Source organism: Equus asinus, chromosome 7 (assembly GCF_041296235.1).
Source record: "Equus asinus isolate D_3611 breed Donkey chromosome 7, EquAss-T2T_v2, whole genome shotgun sequence".
In the NCBI taxonomy this organism is placed as follows: domain Eukaryota; kingdom Metazoa; phylum Chordata; class Mammalia; order Perissodactyla; family Equidae; genus Equus; species Equus asinus.
Window position 1 is genome coordinate 3,088,711 of NC_091796.1, and position 27,681 is coordinate 3,116,391.

General features: G+C 41.5%; 1 protein-coding gene across 15 annotated transcripts in view; it reads right to left on the reverse strand.

Moving 5' to 3' along the window:
• Positions 1-1,175: 1,175 nt before the first annotated feature.
• The window catches only part of ZNF236 (zinc finger protein 236), a 115,418-nt gene continuing 88,912 nt past the window's right edge, over positions 1,176-27,681 (reverse strand). For 5 of the 15 annotated variants that reach the window (XM_044744028.2, XM_070512841.1, XM_044744032.2 and 2 more), the window contains 8 exons: positions 27,260-27,439; positions 24,088-24,243; positions 17,846-18,033; positions 12,922-13,053; positions 9,700-9,897; positions 7,260-7,389; positions 4,644-4,820; positions 4,159-4,545 (listed from right to left, as the gene is read on the reverse strand). In XM_044744028.2, the coding sequence (XP_044599963.2) occupies positions 4,295-4,545; positions 4,644-4,820; positions 7,260-7,389; positions 9,700-9,897; positions 12,922-13,053; positions 17,846-18,033; positions 24,088-24,243; positions 27,260-27,439 (1,412 nt within the window). In that variant the 3' untranslated portion in view covers positions 4,159-4,294. Of the gene's footprint in view, positions 3,706-4,156; positions 4,546-4,643; positions 4,821-7,259; positions 7,390-9,531; positions 9,898-12,921; positions 13,054-17,845; positions 18,034-19,076; positions 19,159-24,087; positions 24,244-27,259; positions 27,440-27,681 lie in introns of those variants that run through there. The other 10 variants (XM_070512838.1, XM_070512837.1, XM_070512840.1 and 7 more) reach the window with 8 other exon arrangements.

The following is a 27,681-nucleotide window of genomic DNA, read 5'->3' on the forward strand; positions in this document are numbered from 1 at the left end:
TAGACTTTGAAATAAACTTCTGGAAAAAAAAGGCAAAAAGCAAGCATGAGACCTAAAAATAATAACCAGAAAGGAGTTCTATATATCTTACATATTTTCTTAAAAAGATGTTACTTACATAAATCTGATGATCATTTAATGTTAAAAATGTGTCTTCATGAGTTACAAATATTCTTCTGCAAAGAGGAAACTCCATGGGAAGAACATAAATACACTTCCACGTTTTAAAATCTTGTACCTGTACTAATGCATGCATCTCTTGCACGTTAATGATTTATGAGTTTAGATGAAGTCAGAGAATACTAGGTTTAACTGTAAAGCTCAAATTCACATTTCCTTAAAAATGACAACGGGCAGGGGAGTACAAAATACTGCACTCAAGAAACATTCCCTAGTTAAATGCCAAAATTGGATGAAATGGAAATTCGACAGAATGATGGAAATTACTCATCAGGACAGATTTTTCGGGTTCCATCAGTAACACCCCATCAGAGGATGGAGAGCAGTTTGATGGGCTTCCTACTGAGCGACAGGCCGCAGGCTCACCTCCAGTCCTTGGGGGATTCTCCTACTTAAACACCTGCCAAAGCGCCCGAGTATTGACCAGAGGCAAGAGGAGAGCTTGGGGGAGGGGCATTTGAGTTTATATTTTTTAAAAGATGTTTTTATTTTAACCTATTACCATTCTGTGAAAATATGGCCACTTCGGCATTGCCTAACGCATTGGATTCTATACATACTAGCCTCCTCCTGCTCCCTCAACAGTACACAAACCCAGCTTTAAGGTCAGTGTCTGTGGAAAGGGAATTCTTCCTTTCAGCTTATTGAAGCGCTTCAGTTACTTTACCACACAAGTGGGTTAAAGACTCACGACCCTTCAAAAGGTACCTAAATGACGAGGGTATTGTTTAATTTGGCCAATAATGAAAAACTGAGACCAGTAATGATACTTGTAGCTAATACAGATGGCGTGCCTGTCAGTGAAGCTTATCCTGATTTTTAAAGTGTGAAGCTCTTCAAACAGACCTTGCAAGGGTAAGCTTTCATTGTCTGGACTTCACAGAGGTAAAGGAAAATATCATGAAAGTTCTTTTCTGTTGAAAATTATCTGAACCTGAAATTAACTCAGGTGCCAAATTATTTTATATTAAGTATTTTAAAAAGAAAAAAATTAATCACATTTCCTAACTTCACTTTTTATTTATTATTGTTCCAAAGCAGATATGCTATGATGAGATATTTCTAAAAATACAGTTATCGATCCTCAAAACCCTGGTTATGCAGGAAGCTAGAAATCTCTCGTCAGAAGACTTTTTATCAACCAGTAAAAATAAAGATCAACCTGTACTCCACCAAAGGTTCAAGTGAAATTACATCTTTACAAAACCCTCTATTTTCAAGGACTGTTTTGCAAAGAAGCAGCTTTTACAATTAGGAAGTAAATCAAAATAATACATTAATGTCTTGTGTTTGCCTGCTAATAAATTGGGAAAACTCACAAAATGCATTGTTGATACATATTTTTTCTTTTTCTTTAACCAAAATAAAAGCAGGTTCGATTCACCCAGTAAGGCCTTACATAAGCAGGCAGTTCACCAATACAGTTCACTGAACCATGCTTTCTGCACAATTAGGAATTAAACAAACCCCTTTTAGAGACTGTCCTGAGATGACATTTAATGCTAAAACCAAAATAAATAAACTAGCAAGAACAAAATTTTTAAAATTCCAATAATTTCAACTTTTGGGATATTTGTTCACCAAAATTAATCAACATTTCTAAAATATTTTAATACAAAATTATAAAAGAAAGTGCATTAAAAGCAGAACTTTTAAAACTCTGGCACATTACAATTATTCTGAATATACCGACTACAGCCAGGTATACACACTGACATTCAAGGAAAACCTCAGGATATATAAGTCCAGTATCACAAGAATAAGTCAAATAAGGCTTTTTTTTTTTCCTTAAAAAAATATACAATACACAAAGCAGTTTGAAAAAAAAGAGTAATATTATTTAACAGTTTTCTGACTTAAATATTTTCACATAACAAATGTTTTTATATCACCATCAGTGTTACTTATATACATACGCCAAAAGTGAACAACAAAAAATCAAAAGATGCCCTTTCAAAAAATAACAGTGAAATGTCTCTTTCTTCAGGAAGCTGAAATGAGCTACTTTCTTAATATACAAAGTCCATACAATATTTATAATAAAACTGCTCTCGTCTGAAACCAGGGAGACAATGAGAGAAAATAAAGGCAATTATTTCTCAGGAAAAAAACAAAAACAAAAACAAAAAACAACCCCAGCTCTATGTTACAATGAAAAAGATATCCATTTATTAATAAAATGAATACAATACTGATCTGAAGTGCTTGTAGGGAGGTAAAAACTCTGATGCTCTCTCTGTAATTGGAACTAGTGCTATATTTACAAAATATACTGTTCAGCCACACAGAGGCCCATAAATCTGTATATGTACATATGTATTTATATATAGAACATATAAATAATTTCAAAGGAGAAATTCACATGAAGTACAGAACTTTCCGTCTTTGGAATGCTGTAGGAACGCCGCGCACTCGGCCCCAGCACGGGGTAGGATTTGGTTTGGGACTGTACAATGTGGCACCATTGATGACACTAAAGAATTCCCTGAAATAAAAAACACACCTGCTTATGCATGAAGAGATCCAGAGCTTGTATGGGTTCTATCCTCAAACTACAAATGCACTTCCTAATTATCGTGGTGGACAGGGCCGCGGTTACTTGGTTCCTAGGAGACAATTCTGTGATTTTCTGTTGGCGATGTGTGGCTTGTGCTTTCTGCAATCATCTAACCCACGTACCTGAACATCAGTTTGGGGAGACGTGTGGTGTGCTCCCATGCAGACAGGTTAATCCTCATTTGTGTGTTGGTTTACTCTGTTCCCCAAGTTTACGCCCCAGATGCTGCCTTCTTGTAACTAATGATTAGACATTTGTAATGAAGAGAGAATTGGTCCAGCCATCTCTCAAGGTATTAGTTATATTAACTTATGGCGGACTAGAAAGAGTCAATTTCTACTAATTTCAAAATGCACAGAGAAAAAAGTGGACAAAACTTCCCTGCGTGTCTCTAACATTTTTCTGAGCTTCACGCACCTACCTTATGTGTGTTTTATAAGCTATGCTTCTTATAACAGAAAGCACGGAGGAAAAGCTATCTTACTTTTTCCATGTTAACTTTGTCTTTGCTAATACAAAGAAATCACACTACAATGATAGTAAGATCCAGTTCGCTTCTTTTTAACTAGATACACCGGCCACGGAGAAGGTGAGACTGCTAGTGTGACTGCTAGTGTAGTACCTGAGTTCAGTGATTTGTAGACAAATGAGAACAACGTGTCTACATTTTTCCCAGTTTTTTTCTAAGTCTCTGAAAGACAATGATTCGTTAGATAATTTTATAGCTAAAAAACTACTGTGGTAACATTTTTAACACTTGAAGCTTCAAAACAGAAATCCCAAGTGCTTTGTTCTTCACAACATTTAACTTGAGAAATGTCCTTAAGGTGACGGCAGGCCGTGTCAGAACACGTTGGCCAAGGCCTGCCACTCGCTCGTGGACCCTTGCACCACCTCTTCCAGGTGGAGGGTCCGGCTCAGTTCCTCCCCTCCATGCTCCTGGTGGCCAGCGGATTCCTGCAAAGTTCCTGCAGTGTAGACAGAGCAACAACAGGCAGAGTCTCAGATATACAGCACAAAATTATCCACATTTAAATATAGACAATTTAAATACAGACAAGAAATTCTAAATTGATTTGCTTTCCCTCTCAATGAAAAAGAATAATTTGAACCACAGCTTAAATAATTCTGTCGGTGATGACAATTACTTTACTTGAATATGAATACATATAACTTGTTACATATGCCCGCTCCCATAAAGGTTATATTAATACAATATCAGTGATGAGCAATTAATAATCAATAATGTAATAACATGCATGATTTTTCTAGCAGAAAGTAAAGCAGGAAGCACTAGAGTGTGGATGTGAGAATAAATTTTCTCTTCCTCAAAAACTTTCACAACACGAAGAGTTCTATTCCTTGTGGTTCCCCAGACACTGCTGCACGCGACACCACTCACCATGCTAAGGCCCATCTAACTTCACTCAGGGACCACAGCGCTCCAAACGACTGAAGGGAACCTGAGATCCGTGCCTCTAAAACGCACTGATTCTGTCAGAGCCACACCGAAGGCTCCATTCACATCACACTGCCAGCTCTCTCCTCCCTGTAGAGCTACGCCTGCCCCCTGCAGCCTCCTCCAGGCCATTTACTGTCACTCCTAGATTCCGTGTGGAAACAGAGACGAGCAGGAGGGAGCCCAGCAGTCCACATGGAGACACGGAGCCCATCTGCTCTCTGAGCCACAGGACACACACAGAGAGCGCGCAGCGTAGATCCGGCCTGACTGCCCCAGCGCTCGGCTCCACGCACTCTGAGACACAGGCCTTGGCCAGCACGCTGCAGGAAGGGGCTTTCCTGAAACCCTGCGGGGACGACACAGCACTGACCGCTCACTGTGGAGCTCTGTCTGTCGCAGGGCATTTAAAAGCACGACTTCTCAGGCAGAGAGTACGTCTCTTACCAGTGTAGCTATGCGCCCGCTTCATGTGGAGCTTCATGTTGCTCTTCTGGGTGAAGCCCATGACGCAGTAGTCGCACTTGTAGGGCCTCTCCCCCGTGTGCTTCTTCATGTGCACCTGCAGAGCGCTCTTCTGGTTGAAGGCTTTCTCACAGAGAGTGCAATGGAACGGCCGCTCCCCTGAGGGAAAGGACAGCCCCACGTCAGTGTCTCTCATTAGATGGCATTTGACAAGCAGACATAGAAAAAAATAATTCTGAAGAAAGCATGCAAATTTAAAAAAGATCATCATGGTGTCCTTCCTGCTACCATCGCTCAGATTGCTAATGCACAGGATCCTAGCAAATCCACTCCAGGGTGAGGCACAAAATAAAACTATTTAATGAAAAGCTAGTAAAAGTCCTAGAGGCATCTAGACATAAAAGTAGAGCACATATGGTTTAAACAAAATGTTTCTAATACATCTTGGGCAGTAAAGCAAAAAAGACATTAAGGACGTAAGAACATCAAATCCATGTAATTATAAGCATGATTTATACAATATTCTTCTAAATGTTAATAGCTTTCAAGTTAAGACAGACACTGAGAAATGGAAGGAAAATTTGCCAAGTTTGACTTCTGCTGGGAGCGGCCTAGACGAACACCCACTTCCAGATCTGGTCCTGTCCCTGCTCAGCATCTTCCTCTGCTTTACCCATCCTGGGGCCCCGGTAGTCCTGCGTCCCCTCACTGTCACTGACTCGTCCCCACACACTCATCCACTTCCAAGCTCCCAGGGGTTGAGTATTCTCCTGTCCCAGGACTGGCACAAGCCTTTCCCCTTAGCCTAGAAGGTTCTTTCCCATGCACTCTGCTTGGCTGCCTTCGGGTCAGGTATCTGTCTCCTTCCTGGACCACGCATCAGCACGAGGCCCACACGGTTACTCTGAGAGCACCTGCTCTTCATCCTCCCAGGGTGTCATCTATGCCACGCCTAAGTCTGTTCTTCCTTCTATGCAGTGGCCTCGACAAGGGAGGTCTTCCACAGTTCGCCTACGACAGGCAGAGTCCTAAACATGGCCCCCAAGGTTTCCTGCCCTAATCCCTGGGATGTGACTATGATGATGTCACGCCTGCCATTACATTCTGTAAATAGAGAAAAAGGACTGTCACAGAGGTGATTAAGGTCACTAGTTAGCTGACTTTGGGTCAGTCGAAAGGGAGATTATCCTGGCAGGTCCACTCTATCCACATGCACCCTTTAAAAGCATAGGGTTCTCGGGCTGGAGGCTGAAGGGGAAGTTGGAGAGATGAGAAGCTGGAAAACTGCCATTGCTGGTCTGAAGATGGAGCACCCACGTGAGAAGAGATGCAGCCCCCGGCCAGCAAATACACAGGGTCTCTCCAAATGCATCTATTTCATTAGGAAAGGCAAACAGTAGTTTCTGTCTCTTAAACAAAAGCTAAATAGCTGAACACCTGGCAGGTGTGGGATCTCTGCTAACAAGGACGTCACTGAGAATGCATGACCCCGTGGGCTGGGTAAGGACCATGATGGGGAGCGCTTTGCTGGCAATACAAGGAGACATCTTGGGCCGGCTGGGGCACCAGTAGGTACAGGGGCCTCTTAGGGAGGGGTGTCCACACTGACACCTGAAGATGAGTCAGAGATGACCAGGGAAACAGACAGAAGGGGTGGGAAGACAATGACCAGCCAGAGAGAACACTCTTTGCAAATGTTGGGGCACCAGATGGCAAGGCGAATTCAAGAACTGAGACTTCACCATGACTGGGGTGCTAGAGGGATGAGGACATGGATTACGAAGGCTTGACAGGTCCCAGGGTTCCACCCTGATGGGCTCAGAAGGGGAACAAGATGGCACATCTGCCTCTTAGGGTTGCAGTCTGGCTGTTGTGTGAACAGAGGGCTGGAGGAGTGCCAGGAGACCAGACCAGGTGGGAGGCCGATTCTGTGGTCCTGAGGAGACCGTGCTGGCCGAAGCAGAATGGGGCCATGCGAACAGAAAGCAAAGGAAGGTCCTGAGGGAGAGGTAGCCTGCAAGATCCACAGGACTGGGGACTGGAGACAGGGTGACGGTGCAGAACAGTCAGGGATGACCTCCAGTTTCTGTGTGAGAGCAGAGGCCAGTAAGACGTTGCCAGTGTCAGTGGGGTGGTAGGGACAAAGCTGAGGTGGGTTGCCACAAGAGGCAGAGGAGATGGGAGTGTCTTTGTTTCCTTGTTTTTTTCTCTAAGAAAAAAAGACTTGAGTAGATTTAGGTGGTGACAGGAAAAGCTAGTAAAGGAAAGTTTGAAGATATAAGAGAAAGACAAGGAATGAATTCCACTAAGGCACGAGGGATGGAAGCTGGAGGACTGGGGGGGACGGGTGCTGAGGCGGTCAAGGCTCCGGGACAGCAAGGGCGTTCTTGCCTGATGGCTTCTATTTCCTACGGTCACGGTGAAAACAGCAAAATCTTTTACTTGAAAAAGTTAGTTAGCATGATAAATTGATCAAAAATTAGGAGAAAACTGAATATGTGGACTCTGCTTTATACTTCATAAAATAATGCATTACGTCATCAACGCACATTTACATGAGGTCTGCTCCTACGCCAGCAGCAGACTGCGAGTCGTTACCTGTGTGGATGCGGCTGTGTCGCTCCAGCTGGCTGGGTTTGGCAAATGCCTTTTCACAAGTGTCACATTTAAACACTCTCGGCTTCTGAGAACTTAAAGAAGGACCAGCTTGATGTGTCTGCATATGCTCCTAGTAAAGGCAAGACACAGGAATGAAGAAATATTTAAGATCGTAACGGAACTTTACAGACCGGAAACAGTAAAGGAAGACCCACAGAAACTCAGGTCAGCGGCAAGGATAACAACGGGCCTGTCTCTGCTCAGCGTTCTCCTGGTTCTCACACGTCATGTCAGAGGGTGGTAGTGTGTGGTGGACCCAGGCTCCAGTCCAAGCCCCTCATACAGGAGCCGTGCGCCTTGGCAGTTTCTCAGACCTCCCCTGTTGTGGATAACCTTGACAGTTTTTAGGGGATTCGTCAGGTATTTTGTAGGCTGTCTCTCAACTGAGATTTGTCTGATGTTTCCCCATGATTAGCCCAGGGTTATGGGACTGGGGAGTTAGACTGCCATTTCCATGCCAGGATATCAAGGATATACACAACATGCTTCATGACTGCTGATATGGACCTCGATCACCCGGCTGCGGCAATGCTGTCAGGTTTCTCCACTGCAGGTAGTCTGTTTATTATCCCCTCCTATCAGGTACCCTCTGGAAGGAAGAGGGAAGCGACTGGGCAGCTCACACCTAAGGAGCGTGCAGGCATCCTCCAGGGTGGAGTGTCTACATCAATTATTTGGAATTCTCCTGCATGGGAGATTTGTCTCTTCTTCTTCATTTATTCCGTCAATCATATTTATATCAGTGAGGACTCCTGGATGTGTATTTTGTACTGTGGGTTATAATCCAACACTACTTTATTTCCTTGCTCCAACTGTTCCAGCTTTGGCCACCAGGAGCTCTTTCTATTGGCTCCTGCATCCCTTTGATACGTTCCCATTACTCTGTGTGTGTGTGTGTGTGTGTGTGTGTGTGTGTGTGATGGGCACTTTCTTATTTTCTGGCACATTGTAATTTCTTTTAAATCCCAAATTTCTGAAGGTCATCAAGAGAAAGCAACTTATAGGTATCAAAATGCCAGATTTAGTCTTTCAAACTGTGTAACATCATTTCAGAATGTTTATGGAAAAGTTATGCCTTACATATAGCAATATATATTTAAAACATCTTAAGAAATTTTCTTTAACTGTTTTTATTCTGTTTCCTCTTTAAAAGGATTTATTCTGTTAGACAATATTACTGTGGCTATAATTTTTTTACTCTCTACTGTGAGCTAAGCATTGTGCTAAGCACTTTACAGTCCTCAAAATAACCATAAAATGTAATTATTAATATCCTTATTTTACAAATTAGGAAACTGAAGCTGTGGATGTTACACGACCTGACCATTACCACAGAAATTCTAAGTGGTGGATTCAAATTCAGAGGTCGGATAGGGTGGGAATTCCTTGGCATAAGTGGCACACACACCGATCCCACTGTGGTAGCCCCTCAAAAGAGAGTTCACTCTGTATTTGGTGTTTTAAAACTGAACATAGAGTCTTCTTTTCAAAATACATTAATAACGGGGTTCCTCAACTCAGAAAGAGGTGAGAAGCACTGGTTACCTGCAGGTCTGGAAGAGAAATGTAGGTTTACTAACGGAATGACTCCCTGGGAAGAGTGGAGGAAGGAAGTCTGGGATCCATTAGCTATTAATTAGTGATCAGATTCTGACGCTTCTGGTCACTGAGAAGTGGTGGTGGAGGAGCACTGGCCTAGAAGCCACAGGACCCAGTTACACATGCCCAGCTGGCACCTCACCTGATGGACGGTCCTGGAACTCACCTCACAGAGCTCTTGCTCATGCTTTCTCCACTGTGTGGACATCCCAGTTTACCCAACCACTCTCCCACGTGTGGGCAGACAGGGGGCCTCCAATTATTTGCAGTTACAGACAATGCTGCAAGGATAATCTTGGGCATACATATTTTGTACCAATTCCCAGGGTGGATGCAGTTTGGCTGGGTACCACCTCATTTCTCTACAGGAAGTCATACCAAGCTGCAGTCTCACCAGGAATGATGGGAGTTCTTGTTTCCCCACAGCCCTGCCAATAGGTGCTGACAGATCTTTTTTTCAGTATTTGCCACACTGATAAGGCGAGAAATGGTATCGCAATGTTATTTTAATTTGCAGTGGACACCGATTTTGAATTGCACAGGAATATGCAATCTGTTAATCTGTACACCAACAGACCAATTAAAACCAAAACAACCTGGTAAACACATTTACCTCCATTGACCTTTTCCTCAAAAAAATGGAAAAATTTGTTACTCAGGTCTTTTCCTTTCACTAGTAAGATCCGTGACATGTACTGACGGCGGAATCCGCGGAGTGCCTCTGATCTTAAGTGAGGAGCAGCAGCACTTGCGGAACGAGGGCCAGCCGCAGAGAGAGTACCTTGAGGTGCGTGGCACGCTTGAAGGCCTTCCTGCACACGGGGCAGACGTGGATGCGCTCCCTGCCGTGCGCCTCCTTGCTATGATGCAGCAGCATGGCGGCCGACGCGAAGGTGCGGCCACACTCCAAGCACTGGTGCAGCCGGCCCTCCTTCTCGGGCTGGCCGCCCTGGGCCAGGTTGGCAGAGACATCAGTTACCTGGAGCGGGTCAGAAATCCCGTGACTTTACTGGACTGCTGCAGTTTGCAAACTGACAGGTGACAAAACAGTAAGGAGACACACTAACACAGGTATACCCCACCCACAGTGCACGGTCTGTCATCTGGGCAAGGTCAGCCGGGGGCCCTCAGCATTGGATCAGACCAGCACGGCACCCCCCCACTTCGGAACGCTTGCCATGCACCGACAGAGCAGGGCTCAGAGAAGAGAGCGTGTTAGATGCGTGTAGCAGCCCCAGTGCAAATCCAGGCCAGCGTTAGTGCCTTAGCCCTGAGAAACAGTAACTAAGAACAGTACCTCCCCATCAGGGCCTGGTGACAGTTAAATGAGATAATAGAAGAAAGGTGCTGAGAACAGAACCTGGCACACAACAAGCATTCAGTAAATGCTACTAGTGGTAGTGGTTTCAGCTTAGACAAGTACTAAAGATAAGGCTAAAAAAAAAGGCTACTGCTTTGGCTGAAGATCTTTCTCAGCAAACTGCATTATAAATAACAGCAGCAGCAGGTGTTTTTAGCTTTTGATTGGATAAAAGCATTTTCCCAAACTTTGGATCACAACCAATTAGCAGGTTTTCAAATCATTTTAATAGGATGCCATCAACAGCCTAAAAACAAAGAAAGCGGGAGGAGTTTATTACTCAGCTTTTATAAACAGCAGAGTTCAGTCTGGCAAAAGAAAATTTATATATGATGACTTAGTGAAAGAAAATTATAAATAATTATGAAGAAAATTGATGGGATTTGTCAACATTTTTATTATTTCCAGTTTATCAAATACTTTTTCGTAATACTAGAACATAGAGAAATGGATGAAGTTTAGAGAAAAATACTTTAACGACAACAAAAGATTTCTACACAGTGCTCTAATATTATTAATCTGTACTGTAATTTTAAAAAATGGAATGAAAAAAAGGAATAAATAGAAAAGATCAGAAGAGCAAAGATAACACAAATGTCACATGCCATAAGGGTAGGTATAATTTTGTGACACCTGTGTCAGGTGTGCATGTGTCTACACATGAATGTGTATGTAAAGAAAAGAAACAATAAGAACACACATTGTTTTCAGGCCATTGCATAAAACAGATTTCTTGTGAGTGAAAAGAAGTTTGAAAAACACTGGGATAAATGATACTCAAGGCTGTTTTATGCTGCAGATAAAAAACTACATGATTAAAACAAACAACACAGAAGGAAATACACAAACTAAAACAAAACCCTGGAGTTAGTGGTGCTGTCTACTATCGTCTACTAACACTTACAAATATTATCAGTAGTTAGAGTAACTCAAAGACAAGCAGCAAATTGTTTCTGAATCAAACATTTCATTCACAAGAAGTGAGCATTCAATGTCTGTGTCCTTTCACTGTAACCACGAGTAGACAGATTTCTCTGAGTCCTGTGAGTCCTTCATTGAACTCAAGCGTGGTCTTGGGAACCCTCAAGACAAATGTGTTAAAGTTACACAAACTGAAATTCAGTTAGATAAGCTGTGGTTACTCAGGCAAGATTGGGGGAAATTGCCAGCACTGGGTACGTCTAATTTCTTTATGAAAAGAGGCCTTGTCCCATTGAAAAGACCAATGAATAATTATCTTGAAACTCATTTGCTAAAACTGCTTAAGTATAAAATTTAATGCTTCTTAAATTCAAAGACTATTTATTAACTGCACTTCTAACTCTGAAAAGTTTTAAAGAAAGAGTTTCTGGACTCCTCTATATTTAGAAGTATTACTTGCTAACATTTTGGCCCCCCAAAACATTCATTTTAAGAAAAAAGACTAGTTAAATGACAAATAGGTCATGCACACACACATACGTAAGTGGATATAGAAAGGTACAGCAAAACTTAAAAGAATCAGCAACGGTATTACAAGAAAAGCTACAAAACAACCAAATGCAGTAAATGGGAAACTGAAGTCTGCTCAGTAAGCAAATATAAGAGGATATTAATAAATTTTAAACTAGATTTACACATGTGGGGGATTTGAATTGGCCACCCTAAATGTGTCTCTTTGGTTCATTATTTTTAAGAACAAAAGACTCTGAAAGAATCTCTGACCTCCCCCCTTCACTCACATGTGGAAGATAACAAACACATGGATAAAGAGAACAGATTAGAGGTGACGAGAGGGGAAGGGGGTTGGGGGGTGGGCGAAAGGGATAAACGGGCACATATGTATGGTATCGGATAAAAGTTAGACTACTGGGGGTGAGCATGATGAAGTGTATTCAGAAATTGATAAACAATAATGTACACCCGAAATTACAAAATATTATAAACCATTATAATCCCAATAAAATTGCTTACCAAAAAAAAAAGAATTTAAGGCAAAGGCGTGTCCCCAGGACAGGCCATCACAGTAGATAACTCTGGGCATCGGCAGACCAGGAGGGTCCTGGCCAAGTCCACTCTTATCAAGGTTCTGTCTACCAAACACCTGCTTTTCCATGTCCCTGTGTGTCGCCTTCCTCCCCTTTGAAGCCCCAAACTCCCACCCACAACCTCCTCCTTTGTCTTTGGCTAAAGATGGTATTTAAGGTGGCGGCTGTGGCCATTCTGGGGAGTTGCTCAGCTTTCCCGGGTCTCTCCCATGAGTACATGTTACAAAGCTTTGTTTGATTTTCTCCTGTTATTCTGTCTCATGTCAATTTAATTTGTAGGCCGGCCAGAAGGACCTAGAGGGTAGAGGCATTGTCTTCCTCCCCTACACACATTATTGGCTGCTCCATCTCATTTTGCGGTGCTAAAACCACAGCCCACTAAACACCAAGTCACAGAGTGAACCAGGTCTAGTAGGAGTCCTTCAACACACACCACCCCCAGACCCACTACAGCTCAGCACGCTCTTCACTCAGGGTTCGGCTGGAGACACAGCTCCTCAGACGCAGCCCCAACCACCAAGCCATGCAGCACTCCCCACGACCCTCTACCCCAGCCCTTCTGAACCCATGCTCTTTAAGGAGCGAGAGAGGACGTGAGGAGAAGGGCATACTGCACCTGGTAGGCGATCTCCTCACAGGTGGCAGACGACGGCTGCGGGGTGTGGCTCACCAGGATGACCTGCGGAGAGCCTGCACCCCCTTGGCCCGAGAGAGAGGGGTCCGTGAGTAAGGCTGGGAACTGCTGACCCTGGCAAAGATTATCACTAGTTTAGAAGTTATGACATTATCACATTCAGTCATCATTTAAAAGATCTTCTATGGGGCAGTCACTTTGGAAAACAAGTTGGTGGGTCCCCAAAAAGTTAACCACAGAATAACCATATGACTCAGCAATTCTACTCCTGGGCATCTGCCCAAGAGAAATGAAAACCTGCGTCTACTTGAAACCTTGTACAAGACCGTTCACAGCAGCACTATTCACAATAGCCAAAAGGGGGAAACAACCCAAATATCCATTAACTGAGGAAGGGATAAACAATGTGGGATATGTGGTATAATGGAATATTATTTGGCAATAAAAAAGAATGAAGCATGGCATGTGCTACAACATGGATGAACCTAGAAAACAATATGCTGAGTGAAAGAGGCCAGTCACAAAAGACCACATTTTGTATGATTCCATTTATGTGAAATGTCCACAAGAGGCAAATCTGTAGAGACAGAACAGAGATCAGTAGTCGCCAAGGGCTGGGGAAGACAGCAAGGGGCGGGGTGGGCCTTGGGCTGGGGGGACACCAGGAGTGACTGCTTACTGCTATGATACAAGGTTTCTTTTCAGGCTGATGAAATGTTCTGAAAGTAGATATGGCGATGGTTGCACAACTGTGTAAATACATTAAACACTTTTAAATTGTACCCTTTAAATAAATGGGTGAACTTTATGATAAAAAAATAAATTATATCTCAATAAAGTTGTAAAATATATATATTTATAAAGAATATTTATTTAAATGTTTACTTAATGTTTATTAAATAATGCTTGTTTGAAAATACACATACAACTTTGCTATACTATACAAAACTACTTTGAGCCTCATTACCACTCCAGCATGCCTTTATCTATTGACTGTGATTCTGAGACAAAAAGAGAATGAATGCGGTGGGGTGGGATATCGGGGGCGAGCGCCGAGAGGAAGTTTAGCTTAAATGAACCAACTATGTACAGAAAATGCTGAATCTATATAAACACCTTAGCATACAACTTGAACTGCTAAAATCAAACTGCATTCTACACATATTTTACACATAATTAAAACGCTCACTTGAGACATTAATTAGAAAAATCACCATCAAAGCATAACACTAAGGGGGTAAGGGGTCACTAAGAACACTGGCTGATCATAAAAATCATGCCATGTCACTAGCACCCTGCAGCTGAAGGTGAGGGCTGTTTCTTAATGTCTTCAGGAGAGTGACAAAGCTGAGCTCCAACAGGGCAGACAAAGGATTGAGGAGGGGGAGGGGAGATGGACAAAAGGACCGAGATGGCATTTAAGAAAACTTCATCCACCAGAGAATTTCAGGTCCACTTCTTACGGGAAAGACACTACCTAAGGCAGACAGGGAAATAGAGGAAACGTGGAATACGGGGTACGTAGCACAGAAGATAAATTTACAAAGTCATCCTCACAGACACTTGAGAAAGAGAGTTTCTTAAATTGACTTAAGATTCTTTTCTTCCCATAGGCACCTTTAAAAAAAGAAAATGATGAGGCCAGCCCCAGTGGCCTAATGGTTAAGTTCAGTGTGCTCTGCTTTGGTGGCCCAGACCAGACCTACACCGTTCTGTTAGTGGCCATGCTGTGCTGGCTACTCACATACTAAAAAATAGAGGAAGACTGGCACAGATGTTAGCTCAGGGTGAATCTTCCTCAGCAAAGAAAAAGAGCAAATAATGATATTTTAGGTATTTCCACATATCAAATTTTTTTTTACACAAACATGTAATAGATTGAAAAGTTATAAAGATTCATGTTCCTTATCCCCCTTACAAAGTGAAGTTCACTGGGGGCTGGCTTGGTGGCATAGTGGTTAAGTTTGCGTGCTCTCCTTCTGCAGCCCAGGGTTTGCAGGTTCAGCTCCTGGGTGGGAACCTACACACTGCTCATCAAGCCATGCTGTGGCGGTGTCCCACATGGAAAATAGAGGGAGACTGGCACAGATGTTAGCTCAGGGACAATCTTCCTCAAGCGAAAAGAAGAACATTGGCAACAGGTGTTACCTCAGGGCCAATCTTCCTCGCCAAAAAAAGGAAACAAACAAACAAAGGGAAGTTCATTGAATACTGCTACTTTCAAATACCACTTACTTCTGCACTTTTTGTTATGTGTCTATTGCTGGCTTTTGCCACCACTCTTATCAGACTACCCAACTTTGAAAAACAGTGTCAATTAAAATTAATAAATTCACATTTCCTTATTTTATTAATCAAAGACAAACAGAAATGCTGGCTGGAAATTCTGATATATATAAGAACCAGTGTTGGCTCAATAAATTCATATATTCTCAACCAAAAGCTAAGATATTTGAGACTCTAAGCTTACGTAGGTTTATCAAAGCGAAATGATAATTCTCTTTTGTTTTGAAATGACAAAATTACAGAAGAACAGGCTAGCAGTTGTCAGGGGAGGGGAGAGTGAGTGTGGCTATAAAAGGGCAACCTGAGGGATCCCCATGGGGATGAGGGACATGTTCCGTGCCTTGACTGAGTCAGTGACCACACCTGGTTGATACTGTGCTATAGTTTTGCAAGATGCTACCACTAGGGGAAACTGGGTAAAGGGTACATGAGATCTCTGTATTATTTCTTATAATTGCGTGTTAATCTACAATTACTTCAAAATAAAAGGGTTAATTTTAAAAAGCCAGAATACAATGTACTTTACTAGCTTATTATTGGTGTTTCAATTGCCAATATTAAGTGTTCTTAATGCAAACACCCTGATTCAAAAATCAAGTGTGTAATAAAATAAATGCTCAACAATTAGCTACACTCATGGAAGTGGTGACCTGAACCCACTAAAATGAAAGTCGTTTATTTTTGGTTTGTATTATTACTTGCAGTCTATTTCTTTCTTTGCTATATTTGGTTTTCACTGAGGTGGGAATTACAATAATTCTCATTATTCCCCAAGTACACATGAACTTTGCAAGCTCCCAAGCAGAGGGGAGCAGGGCTTCAGCTCAGCTCCTCACTCAGCCCAGGCAGCTGCATCAGAATCAAGTGGGAAAGAGGGACGGTGAGGAACACAGATTCCAGCCCCACCCACAACCACTGAATCAACCTCGGATGGAGACCCAAAAATTCTGATGTGCAACCAAGTTTGGGAAATACTGGTAAAAAATGACCAAGGGTTGGCCCTATTGATGAATGAGACTTGATGGGATAACAAATTTGACTGGTTATCAAGTACCTGTAAATCAACCTAATTTACTATTCACATGTACTATAATTTCACCAGAAATATTTTTCTTAGCAGTTCATAATCTCACTGCCCTATACAATTCTTAATTAACTAAGAAAAACACTGTGCCTCAATGAAAATGTCAAGATATTTAGAACCAATAACAGTCAACATGAGAAACTTGTAGGAAGATGAAAGCTAAGTAGGGCATGGAATTAAGAAAGCTTTAAACAGCTGGGGTTAAGACAATTCTAGTTATAATATGCGCAAGTACCTCTGGAACTTTAGAACTGGCCTCTTGTCACAGCAGGGTCCCTGGAAGGAATGAGAGGAGGGCTCAAGGCAGGGCTTACCCAGAGCTACTCAGCCCAGATGCTGGTCAGCCAGAATGGAAGCCACTACTTCCAAGGGAGTGCCTGGGCCCTCACTTGCAGTGTGCCACAGGCTGCCCCAGGAAAGGGCCCTGCGGTGCTGGCGGACCTCCACCAGTGTCCCTGAAAGGGCTATCTGCCAACAGTGAGTGAGCATTCTCCACTGCAACAATTTGTGCTTGTCCTGATGCAAGCTGGCTGAACACTGGCCCTGGAGCAGTGCAGGAAATGTCACTATTTACAGATGAAAAGAATTAGAACTCAGAAGAGGTTAGTCACTTCTCCAGAGTCAAAATAGCCACCACAGGGCTGTGACAAGACTGGAACTAATCTTGCTCTAGACGCAACAACCTTAACTGTTTTTCTTATACAGGGATCCTAAAAAGCGGAGACAGGGGTAATACAAGAACGTGTTCTGTAGACAGAACAAGAAACGAGCTTTCCGGCTCTGCGGCACCTTCTGCTGTTCTCGCGGCCAGGGACAGGCATATAGGAACAGGAACTATCTGCTAGGTCAACTTACAAAACTCTGACATAGCTTGATCATAATAAATCTTCATTACAATTAATAATTTATCATAATGATTTTTCAAATTAAACTCCAAAAGGTTTTCCAGCGTCTTAGCTCAATGCATTATATAAAAGGTGCACCCTTCGATCCAGCATATCTGCTCGTGGGGGATTCAGCTCAGAACATGAGAACTTCTACTCTAATTATTGAAACCTTGACTGCAACATAATGCCCCTCAGTAAACTCGTCCATAAAACAAAACAATCCACAGCCACTAAAACACTTTGGCACTGCTAAAATCACTGACGGGGGAGGATGTTTACAACATAATCAAAGGGGAAAGCTGACACTACATGATATATACACGAACTCATTTCTGCAAAAATTTTAAACTATGCTATCTGTGTGGATGCATGTGAAAGTTGAGGAGGATAGAGACACTAAAATGTTAACTGTAGTTCTGTTTGGGTAGTGGATTTTTTTAAATACTTTTCTGTATTATCTGCATTTTCTTGATTTTCCCTTTTTGCATTTAACATATTACTTTTTTTAATCACAAAAAAACCACTTTAATTTTGGAAAACAGTTCAGAATACATATTTAGGAAAGAATAAATGAATAAAGTTTCCCAAGCTTACTCTTTGAAATAGTACCATAACTCTACCATGAAGGGAAAGGCAGTGAGGCACACACCTGAGAAGCGATGTTGAGTGTGACCGTGTCCAGTCCTCCGGAGAGCAAACCCTGAGTATCAGCCAGAGTCAGCGTGACACTGGCATCTCCTCCCACCCCTGAGGAAGACATGACCAGGTTCTGAGCAGACAAGCCAGAGGGAGACATCGGTGTTGTCGAAGGAAGGCTTCCAGTTGTAGTATTAAGCTCTACAAAAAGGCAAAATAAGTAGATCAATGAAAAAGCTAGATTCATCCAATTTTAACAGCATAGGAAGAGTGGTTTTCATAAAGGGACTAATCTGTCATAACCAGCATTTACATTGCCTAAGATTTTGAAACTGCACCAAGGAAATCATAGAATCTTTGATTCTAATTTTATGGCAAGGCTTTTGTAGTTTCTAAATATTTTTATACATAAATATACTCTGCTTAAGTATAAATAGAGAAAAACAGTAAAAGAGGAGTGAAAATGTGACCCCATAGTTCCAGTAACTGTTGCCAATGCAGAAGGAAACTCAGACAAGAATTTTCAGGACACTGTCCCCATCTAGGACCAGAGACCAGCCTGAAAAGAGGAGTCAGGTGTGATACACTGAGCAATGAACAGTCCAAAGCTACAATGTGACTACGTCCACGACATTCGCACTTCCACCAGCCTTTACGTCTACTCATTCTGAAATACAGGGAATCAAAATAAACCTCATGCAATCCTGTAAATAGTAATTTATCCTGCATGACATCTTAATTTTCTTTGGCTAAGACAACAAAACTTTATATATTTTCCCCTTGTAGCCAATGATAAGAGAAAAGGAGATATCTGGGACAGAATCAGGCAAAGAAAGACCTCTTCTTCTACAGAACAGAAACTCATGCACCCTACGGGCAAATGAGATGGGCTTAGCACGGGATTATCAAAGTCCTGTGGTGCGCACCAACAAAAACCATTTTTTAAGTTTCTACTTGTAAGTATAACACACATGCACATGCAAGTACACAAATACACACACACACTCTCACAATCCTTCCATTCATCTAACAAACATGATTCATCATCCATTTGTGTCAGCCACTGTGCTAGGTGCTAGAGATACCAAGATGATAACTAAAGCAGAAGCTGAAAACCCTATTTCCTAATTAGGTTTAAAAACAAAACAAAACGAGGCTCCTGTCAAGACTCTGCTGAGACGGGGGTCACATCAGTCCGGAGCCTGTGCTCGAGTCAGGGGCCAACGGGAGACCAGGTCACTTACTTGTAACTGGAGTCCTCCAAACACAATGCCTCCACAGATGCACACTCTTGGAGTCCCACACTGTGCTGCACAGACCTGGAACCTTCAAAAGCAGTATAACCATTAGGAGGCTAGGAGTCTCTGCTCTGAAGCAGCCACCGGGGCTCCAAAGACAAGCTCGTGAGATCCCTCCCACCTCGCCTAGCATCTGCAGAGTGGACTCCTAAAACAGGCCAGGACAGCAGGAGGAGTGTGGATTTGTGGAGGGTGCATCTCTAAGCACTCCAGTTATCAGTACACTGGTCAGCCTCGATTCATTCTCCTGACGTCACCTCCACACATCCTTACTCTTGCAAACTAGCATGCAGGCATGATTTTAACGTAAGTGGACAAAGATTAGAAAGAAGAACCTGGAAGAACATGGCGATGACCAGCTACATGAATCGCTGGTCCATCAAAACCAGTGAGGAGACGACAGGGTGGGCCGTCAAAACACCCAGCTGAGAGAAGCACGGTGGTCTAAGGCTCACCGGGACCACATCCACAAAGAGCGAAGCCAAAAGCTCATGGGGTCCATGGCTACTTGGACGGCAAGACTTCACACCTCAGCCGAACTCCTGAAATAAGGGAACAAGGATCTTCTCCCCCTTCCCACCAGTAAAACATTTCTGACTTTGATGATTATTAATGTAAAAGGTTCCAGGACTGTGCATCACAAGAAATCTAAAGAAAACAGAAGCCTGGGTGTTCATGTAACTAAAGTGAATCCTGACACAAATCTCAGTGAAAAGACTAAACAACTTCAGGAGAAGCCAGAGTTCCTATTTCAACTCAAACAGTATGGCGCATGAACCTTTAATAACATTCTTAATTCAAGAGACTTTCCACAAAGAGGATGATACCAGTTCAAGTGAACTATCCTCAATATAGTTGAAAAGAACATGTGATTAAAGTAGGAAAAAACTGAAATTTTCTTAAGCTGTAATTAAATAACTAATTAAAAGCTATAATTACATTTGCTCAACATATAGCTCTTAATTATATAAAAATATTTGTTTAAAGCTCTAGAAGCCACAGGTTTAAAATCAAATTAAATACTCAACATGAAAATTAAGATTCATTACTTAAGCAAGACTGCAGACCCTCACTTGCAGTTTCCACTTTAGCTTCTCTGAAACCACTATTCCCCGAGGACACAGCACAGCAATCTCCGTTCATTTTATGACTCTAACTCAAAAAAGTAATCTTTAAAGGATTAATAAAATTCTGTATGTTCATCAACCCCAGCACTGTCTTCAATCTTTGTTGGGATAAGTTTTCATAGCTTCCAAGAAAACTTAATTATAATTTTGGAAGGTTTCCTAAGTAGTTTAAAAGATGAGAGATCAGCTTTTTCTTGAAGTTAACAAAAATGTTAGAGACGGAGGTGGGAGGTGGCAGGAACAGGAAGGGTGCGGTAGTCTGGCCATTGCTTCCCGAGGAGAGAGTGGGGAGAACGTCCTCCTTAATTTTAAAATGCACCCACAGATAAGAAATGTTAAAATTTCTGAGCTGTTGGGAAATAAGTAATTGTTTGTATTTAAATCTAGAAGAGACAAAGGCTAAAACAACCTTACTACAAACTAGTAAACAAAGAAGTGGTGTTTTCTTTCACTGAAAGCACAACTCGATTTATTCATCAAAATTATCTTAAAAGTGGGTTGAGAACAAAAAGATAATACCAATTTGAGAAAAATTCCTTACAAAGCTGTGCTAAATTTCAAGCCTCTATTAACAACACTTTCTGCCTCTGAAAGGGTACTTACATCATATTTGACTACTTTCTAGGAAAACTACTTGTGTCAAATCTTGTCATAGATCTTAGGATCTGACTTCAAAATGGACTTCAACCCCCTCATCACACATCTGAACAAAAGCATGCACTTTTTATCTTGTATGTGAAATTTTGGCTAATTTATTTGTAAATCCCTAAAAGGTAACACACTTCCTCCAATTAAGAGGCAAACAGCCAGAGTTGTCCCAGAGGCTGATAAGCCTTAATTAAATCTTGTTCACACAGAGAACTAAAAAATAACAGAAACTACATGCATATTCATTATGCTCAGATATAAAGGTCTGGCAACAGAAGCTTTCTATGGTAACACGGAGGGTCTGTATTTTAGTGTTTATCTTAGAAGAGGTCTGTTTAATCTCAAACAAAGTCATTTTAATTTCACTTCTTACTGGTGTTCCCTGAAGCTTGCTCTGGGACTGACTTTGACTCTAAGATAGATATTGCCCATTAAGAGGTAGTCTCTTCACCAATACTACATAGATGGGATCAACTATTTAATCATGACCAGTACCAATGGAATATGCAAACATCTCCAAAAACATGTGCTCAATATCAAGGATTGGTTGGTTCAATGTAGGAAAAATCTCTTCCTATGGCCAGGATTATTCAAAGACACCAAAGGTATGTGAGAACATAATACAACTGATCTCCTCATATAAAATTAATCCTGTATTTATAAGAGCTGATATTGTGTTACTAAACAAATGCTCTTTAATTACAAGCTCATCTTTTATTTTACAATTATCACCAAATCCCTTGAAAAAAATTTTTTTAAATAAGGCACCACATTAAGCTAAAGCAGCATCAAAAAGAGAGAGAGACAAATTCTCTCTTTCAGTTCTGCCATCAGCCATACTGCCCTGAAAAACCCTTCACCTGCATGCACCCCTGAAGGCGGATCTATAAGGGAAAACACTTGATGTCTGACTAACCAGATACCGTAGTTTAAAGAAACACTGGTAGCCAAACAGAGCCCTCAGGGTTTACGTGTTCCCCTTCCATCCACTCTCTCCATTCTGATCAGAACATCCCCAGTTTTAAATTAAGTAACCTACTGCACCAGCAAACATTCCAATTACCAAGTAGCACAAAAACCCACCCCACTTAAATTAAAACATCTAATACTCATCTTTCCATCAATTTGCCAAAGACTCTCTAAAGATATGAAGCAGAGCTTCCAGGAAGACACAAGATTCTACCACTGGTGGCCGGTCTATTCCTCAGTGAAGCAGGCTGGGGAGAGCCTGGATTCCTAAAACTCCAGAACAGAGACCCGCACCAGAGCGTGACAACCACTCTGGTGGCCCACATACAAGAAATACATCTTCATGCCACTCGTGCACCATGCAGAGTGGGAAGGATGACAAACTCACAGCCTGTGATCAGAATTCTAGTGATGATAAGCAAGAACACACTTGGTTTAAAAAAAAAAAAAAAAAGGATACAAACTCTGACTTTCAGAAAGTCAGTAGAGAAAAGTTTGCTGTCACTTCAACAGCACAAGACACACGCAGATGTCTCACTACCACAGACGATACTATAGCCTGAGAGTCCTAGCTTAGAACACAAAGTTCCCCTCAATTGAAAACAGAACAAACAAGAAGCCTCCCTTATTTCAAATTAATGAGAATTGAGTTCTATGATAGCTTTTTAGAGCCCCAAAATTAATCAAGCAAATTGATAAGGAAGAACAGAGTAAGATGAAGTAGATACAGCAAGACACCGAGAGCAAAAGTCCAGTGGAAACAATCACTGGTCAGAGTCCAGATTCTGGATCTGCCTTGATCCCTCAGGATGTAAGTGAGAGAGTTCTTAACCACTGGGGGCTTGGTTTACCCTTCAGGAACTGAGAAGGGTGTCAAAAGCTCCTCCAAGGTCCTGAATGGCCCATGCCCTCCTTGGATCTCCGCCAATCTTACACTGTGCCGCCTTGCCTCAGCTCACAACCTTCTTCAGCTCAGCAAGGCAGCCCAGGCCACACACACTGTGCCGCTGCCTCAGGAGGAGCGCTCACACTGCCAGAGCTCCATTCTCGGCTCGGCCGGCCCTCTCCAGAGAAGCCACCCCCACTGGGACAAATTCCCCGAGACCTGCTCTCTCGGAACTGTTCTCTCTCCATTTTATGTGGTCACTATTGTAATTTTACATTGACTTACGGATTCTTCAGTAAATGTCTGCATTCTATAGCTTCTAGGATCCAACCATGTCTGCCTTGCTCAGTTTTACACTCCCAGATTTAGCAAAATTCCTACCACATAGTACATACTACAATCTTCTATTGAATAAATGATTTACTGGATAAGAAAGCATTTCAATCAAGCATGAAAAAAGTCTAGCTGTGGGTACAAAAATATCTAAAGATTATTAATTTTTTTCTCAAAAAATGATATACATAGGTGGAACATAAGAGGGCTAAGAAATTACTGAAATCTCTACAAGGTGAAGAAGACTGGATAAGCATGTCATCCGGAACAGTTAACAGTTACATATGAAGCTGTGATTTATTTTACTGGAGCTCATTTAGTTTTATTTTAATTGAGCTTATTTTTATTTTTTATAAAAGTCTATACTTCAAAACCTTAGAAATATGCCTTCTTTTAACTTTGTTATCCTACTGTCAGCTGGCCAGAAAATTCACACTGCAGGGCACAAAGTAATGAGCTGGAGAAACTTCCAGCATAGGTAATCAGGGGACAGCTTTGTAATGGAGTCATCAAAATGCTCCCCCGCATAAATACATAACGCCTTGTATAGTTGAATAAGATTATTTACTTTTTGTTTTTTTGAGGAAGATCAGCCCTGAGCTAACATGTGTGCCCATCTTCCTCTACTTTATATGTGGGACACCTACCACAGCATGGCTTGCCAAGCGGTGCCATGTCTGCACCCGGGATCCAAACCAGTAAACCCCGGGCCACTGAAGCAGAATGTGCGCACTTAACCACTGTGCGACCAGGCTGGCCCCAGATTATTTACTTTTATTCGTTGAAAGGTAGGATCATTAGTTAGCTGATAAACTCGAGAGAGAATTCTGTGTCCAAGAATTACACATAAGCCACCTCTCCTTATGACTTCTCTTGCACAGGATAGAACGTTTGTCATGCTAATGAGGGCTTGCTTCCTTCCAGTGACTGGAGCGCAGCCCTTTAGCTACGGCATCTTATGGTGTCTTCTGTGGCTAACTCAGTAGCTGCATACCTGAGGAGCTCAATGTTGCACTCTGAGAGAGAAGTTGATCATTGCTGATTGTTAAGGTGGCACCTGTAGACTGATTATTGATTGCAGGTGCTGACAATCTTATGCTTCCATTTAGTTCACTACTTCCATTAGAATTGTGTTGAATAAGATCTTGACCTAAATAGAAATTAATATTGTGATATCTGAAAGTAACATGGTAATTCACATTCTGGTAAATGTGTTAAACACATATTAACATCCTATTAAAAATGAAAGCTACTTCATTTTTAGTAATATTTACAGAAAAAAAATGAAAATAAGGCCATGAAACACATTTCTGTAAGTGAGAGTATTTGTTCACACATTTTTAAGCTGTGAAGTATTTTTAAGTGCTTCTTGAGAGCTCTACTTTAACTCAGTACTTAGGTACTTAAAATTACACACCTTTTTAAATAAAACTTAAACTGAACCGAAAATATTTCCGAGAGTGGTGGACCACCAGGTGTGGATGAAAGGGACATCACAGGAGACGAGAACCCGCCATGCCTGGTCCCAACCGAGGTGGCCTGCTGAAGCGCAGATGCTGCGCTTTCCTGGAGGAGGGCTCGCTGCGTCACGCCCTCTGGACACTTAGATACACATTGAAACACGCCTGGGACATTTTCTCACCGAGAGACGCTGGCTTTTAGTTCAAAACCTGCTCACGCCAGCGTCACGGACTACTGTAATTATATAACATAATCAGACAGTATGGAAACAGATGAATATGAAAACCTGTTGATGTTTCCATGAAAACCAAACTGCTTTGGAAAGATTTGACAAGGACAGGTTACTTTTAAAGACTCTGCTGTCAAGTTAGGCATAACAAGACAACTATACAAAACTGGAGGGGAAAAGCATCAAAAGTCAAAAGGATGCTGCACTCTGCTTTCTAATTCCTGACATCCTCATGCCTCTCTAAACAAACAGAAATAGTAACTGAAGTTACGCACGGTGGGCGTGGACATGGGCAAAACAAAAAAACACACAACTCTTATCCGCAGAGCAGACCCCTGCTGAAAAGATCTGCGGATGAAGTTCGGGGTATTAGCTATCACCTTTTTTCTGTTTGACATAGCTTTTTACTAATAACTGGACTGAGAACATCAGGTAAGAGGACTGTCACTGTTTATGTACACGTCACTTGGGGAGGCTGAGAACTATCCTTGCCTTTTACTCATGTTTACCTTTCTCCCCCAAAGACTTATGAATTGCTAAAAGTCTGCAAAACTTAACTGAAGGGATATTTGAATTCTAGCATTCACAAGCATTTATAACTCTATGCATTAATGGAAAAGAGAACATCCTACAAAATAACCGAAAATTTCTATAGAATATCCAGATGCTTTTAATAAGGGATCATAAATTAAAAGTTTTTCCACTTTCAGGCTTTTCAGAATGGGATAAGGAAACGTTGACTTAGGAGTCACTATGGCCCATTCTCATTACGTGTAACGAAGCACAGAGAAAATAAGAAATTTTAAGCCCAAAGTTTGGGCAAACCTTATTTCATCGACTGATTTAAAGATCTCCCCTATGACAAACCTTTTAATCTAAATTTTTTAAAAAATTAGTTATCTTCACCTACTCTTTTGAATACACTAATAAGCAATAAAATAACGAAATCATCAATGACACAAAAACATAGGAGAAATAGAAGCACAATCCACAAACTGAATAACACATTGTCTGAACTCTAAGTGAGACTCTTCATAATTATGTGTGTTTTGTACAGGATTAGCACCATGCCTCATATATCAAGGTTACTCAAAAAAAGTTAATTTGATCAACAAAATAGCTTTCTTAAAATAACTCTTCTATATTTCCAACCTTAAAATTCAGTTATATATAATGAAAGGAGGAAGGTTCCTGAATTATATAAAATTCAAAGTTAATTTTTGCCGTCTAATAGCATCTAAAAATCACTGCAAGTCATTCAAAAGCAAAGTTCTACCTAAGAATAGTTCCTCAAATTTCTCACATTTCCACCATCATTCCTAGTGTTTTAAGGGAAAATGTGGACGCTTCCACCATCACACTGTATCTCCAGGGAGGTTATTTTGACTCCCAGAAAAACATTTTTCTTATTTTTAACAACAGCCTCATGAGGTTGTTATGAGGCTTAAATGAATTAATATTAAACGAATTAATAATATTTGTAAGTCACGAAAATAGTGCCTGGTGCATAATAAGGGTCATAAAAATTGTTGCTAATCTTAAAAATGACTTTTAGTTAACTTGAAGAGTTCATAGCGAAGAATCACGTTGGCAAACCACACCTGTAAAATATGTTCCAGGGTAAGTCAGATCAAAAAACGCTGTGAGAGAGGCCGGCCTGGTGGCGCAGCAGTTAAGTTTGCACATTCCGCTTCGGCGGCCCGGGGTTTGCCGGTTCGGATGGCGGGTGCGGATATGGCACCGCTTGGCAAGCCATGCTGTGGTAGGCGTCCCACATAGAAAGCAGAGGAAGATGGCCACGGATATTAGCTCAGGGCCAGTCTTCCTCAGCAAAAAGAGGAGGATTGGCCGCAGATGTTAGCTCAGGGCTAATCTTCCTCAAAAAAAAAAAATGCTGTGAGCATTAATGATATATAAGAAGAACCTGATCGTGAATATCACAGCCCTGGAACAGGGAATGAGTCAGCTTGGTGAATTATGTGCAGGATTAATTTACCAATTTCAAGTGCCCCACACTGACAAAGGGTAGTTTCTACACTTTCACCTACTTTTCAGTGTTCTACTACATTTAATATTTTTCTATATAATCTGAGCAGAATTCTGAAAAGATCAGGAGAACAGGTATCTACAACGTCCTACCATACAGGGTTTATACCAATTACATTCTTTCAGTCTAATGGAACATGAGTAAGAACTACGAAGCTATGGTTTTCTGCTCTTTGCTAAAAAAAAAAAAAAAAAAGGTGACAAAAATAACTGACTCAAACTGGAAGTGACACAGGAAACTACCATTTTCAATTTCTGGTATTAGATTTGAATTGTAACATTATTTTCACGAAACTTGAATTTCTCACATAAATTACACACACTTATTGAGCACTGGCTTTATGCAAAGCTCAGTGTTACAGGAAAATAATACAAAGAAGATACACTTCAACTGCAGGTGAAAGGATGTTTAAAATTTTAAACGACTAACCAGAGATAGTCAGGGTGATTTCCTGCGGAGACCCCGAGGATGATGCGGCAGTGGGTCCAGCAGCCTGAGCCAAGACCTGGCTCAGACTTGAGTTGTTAATGGTCAGTGTGATCTCGTGGGGGCCACTGGAGGTGGACACCAGGCCTTGTGACGTCATCACTTGAGAGAGGTCTTGAGTCCCTGGTCATCATTACAAAACAAAACAAAACAAAACAAAGCTGGGCTTAAAAAATAATAATTTTCTCCTTTTTTATATTAAAAATATTTTAGTGAGATTTATTTCAAAAGGAGAAAGATTCAAAATAAAATATAAGCCATCTTTAATTCCTTCCTCTCAAAACATAAGAAAGCCTTATGATGGAACAGGAAGCCAACAGGACAAAAGTAATTATATGAATGTAGTGATCTATGCACATATATTG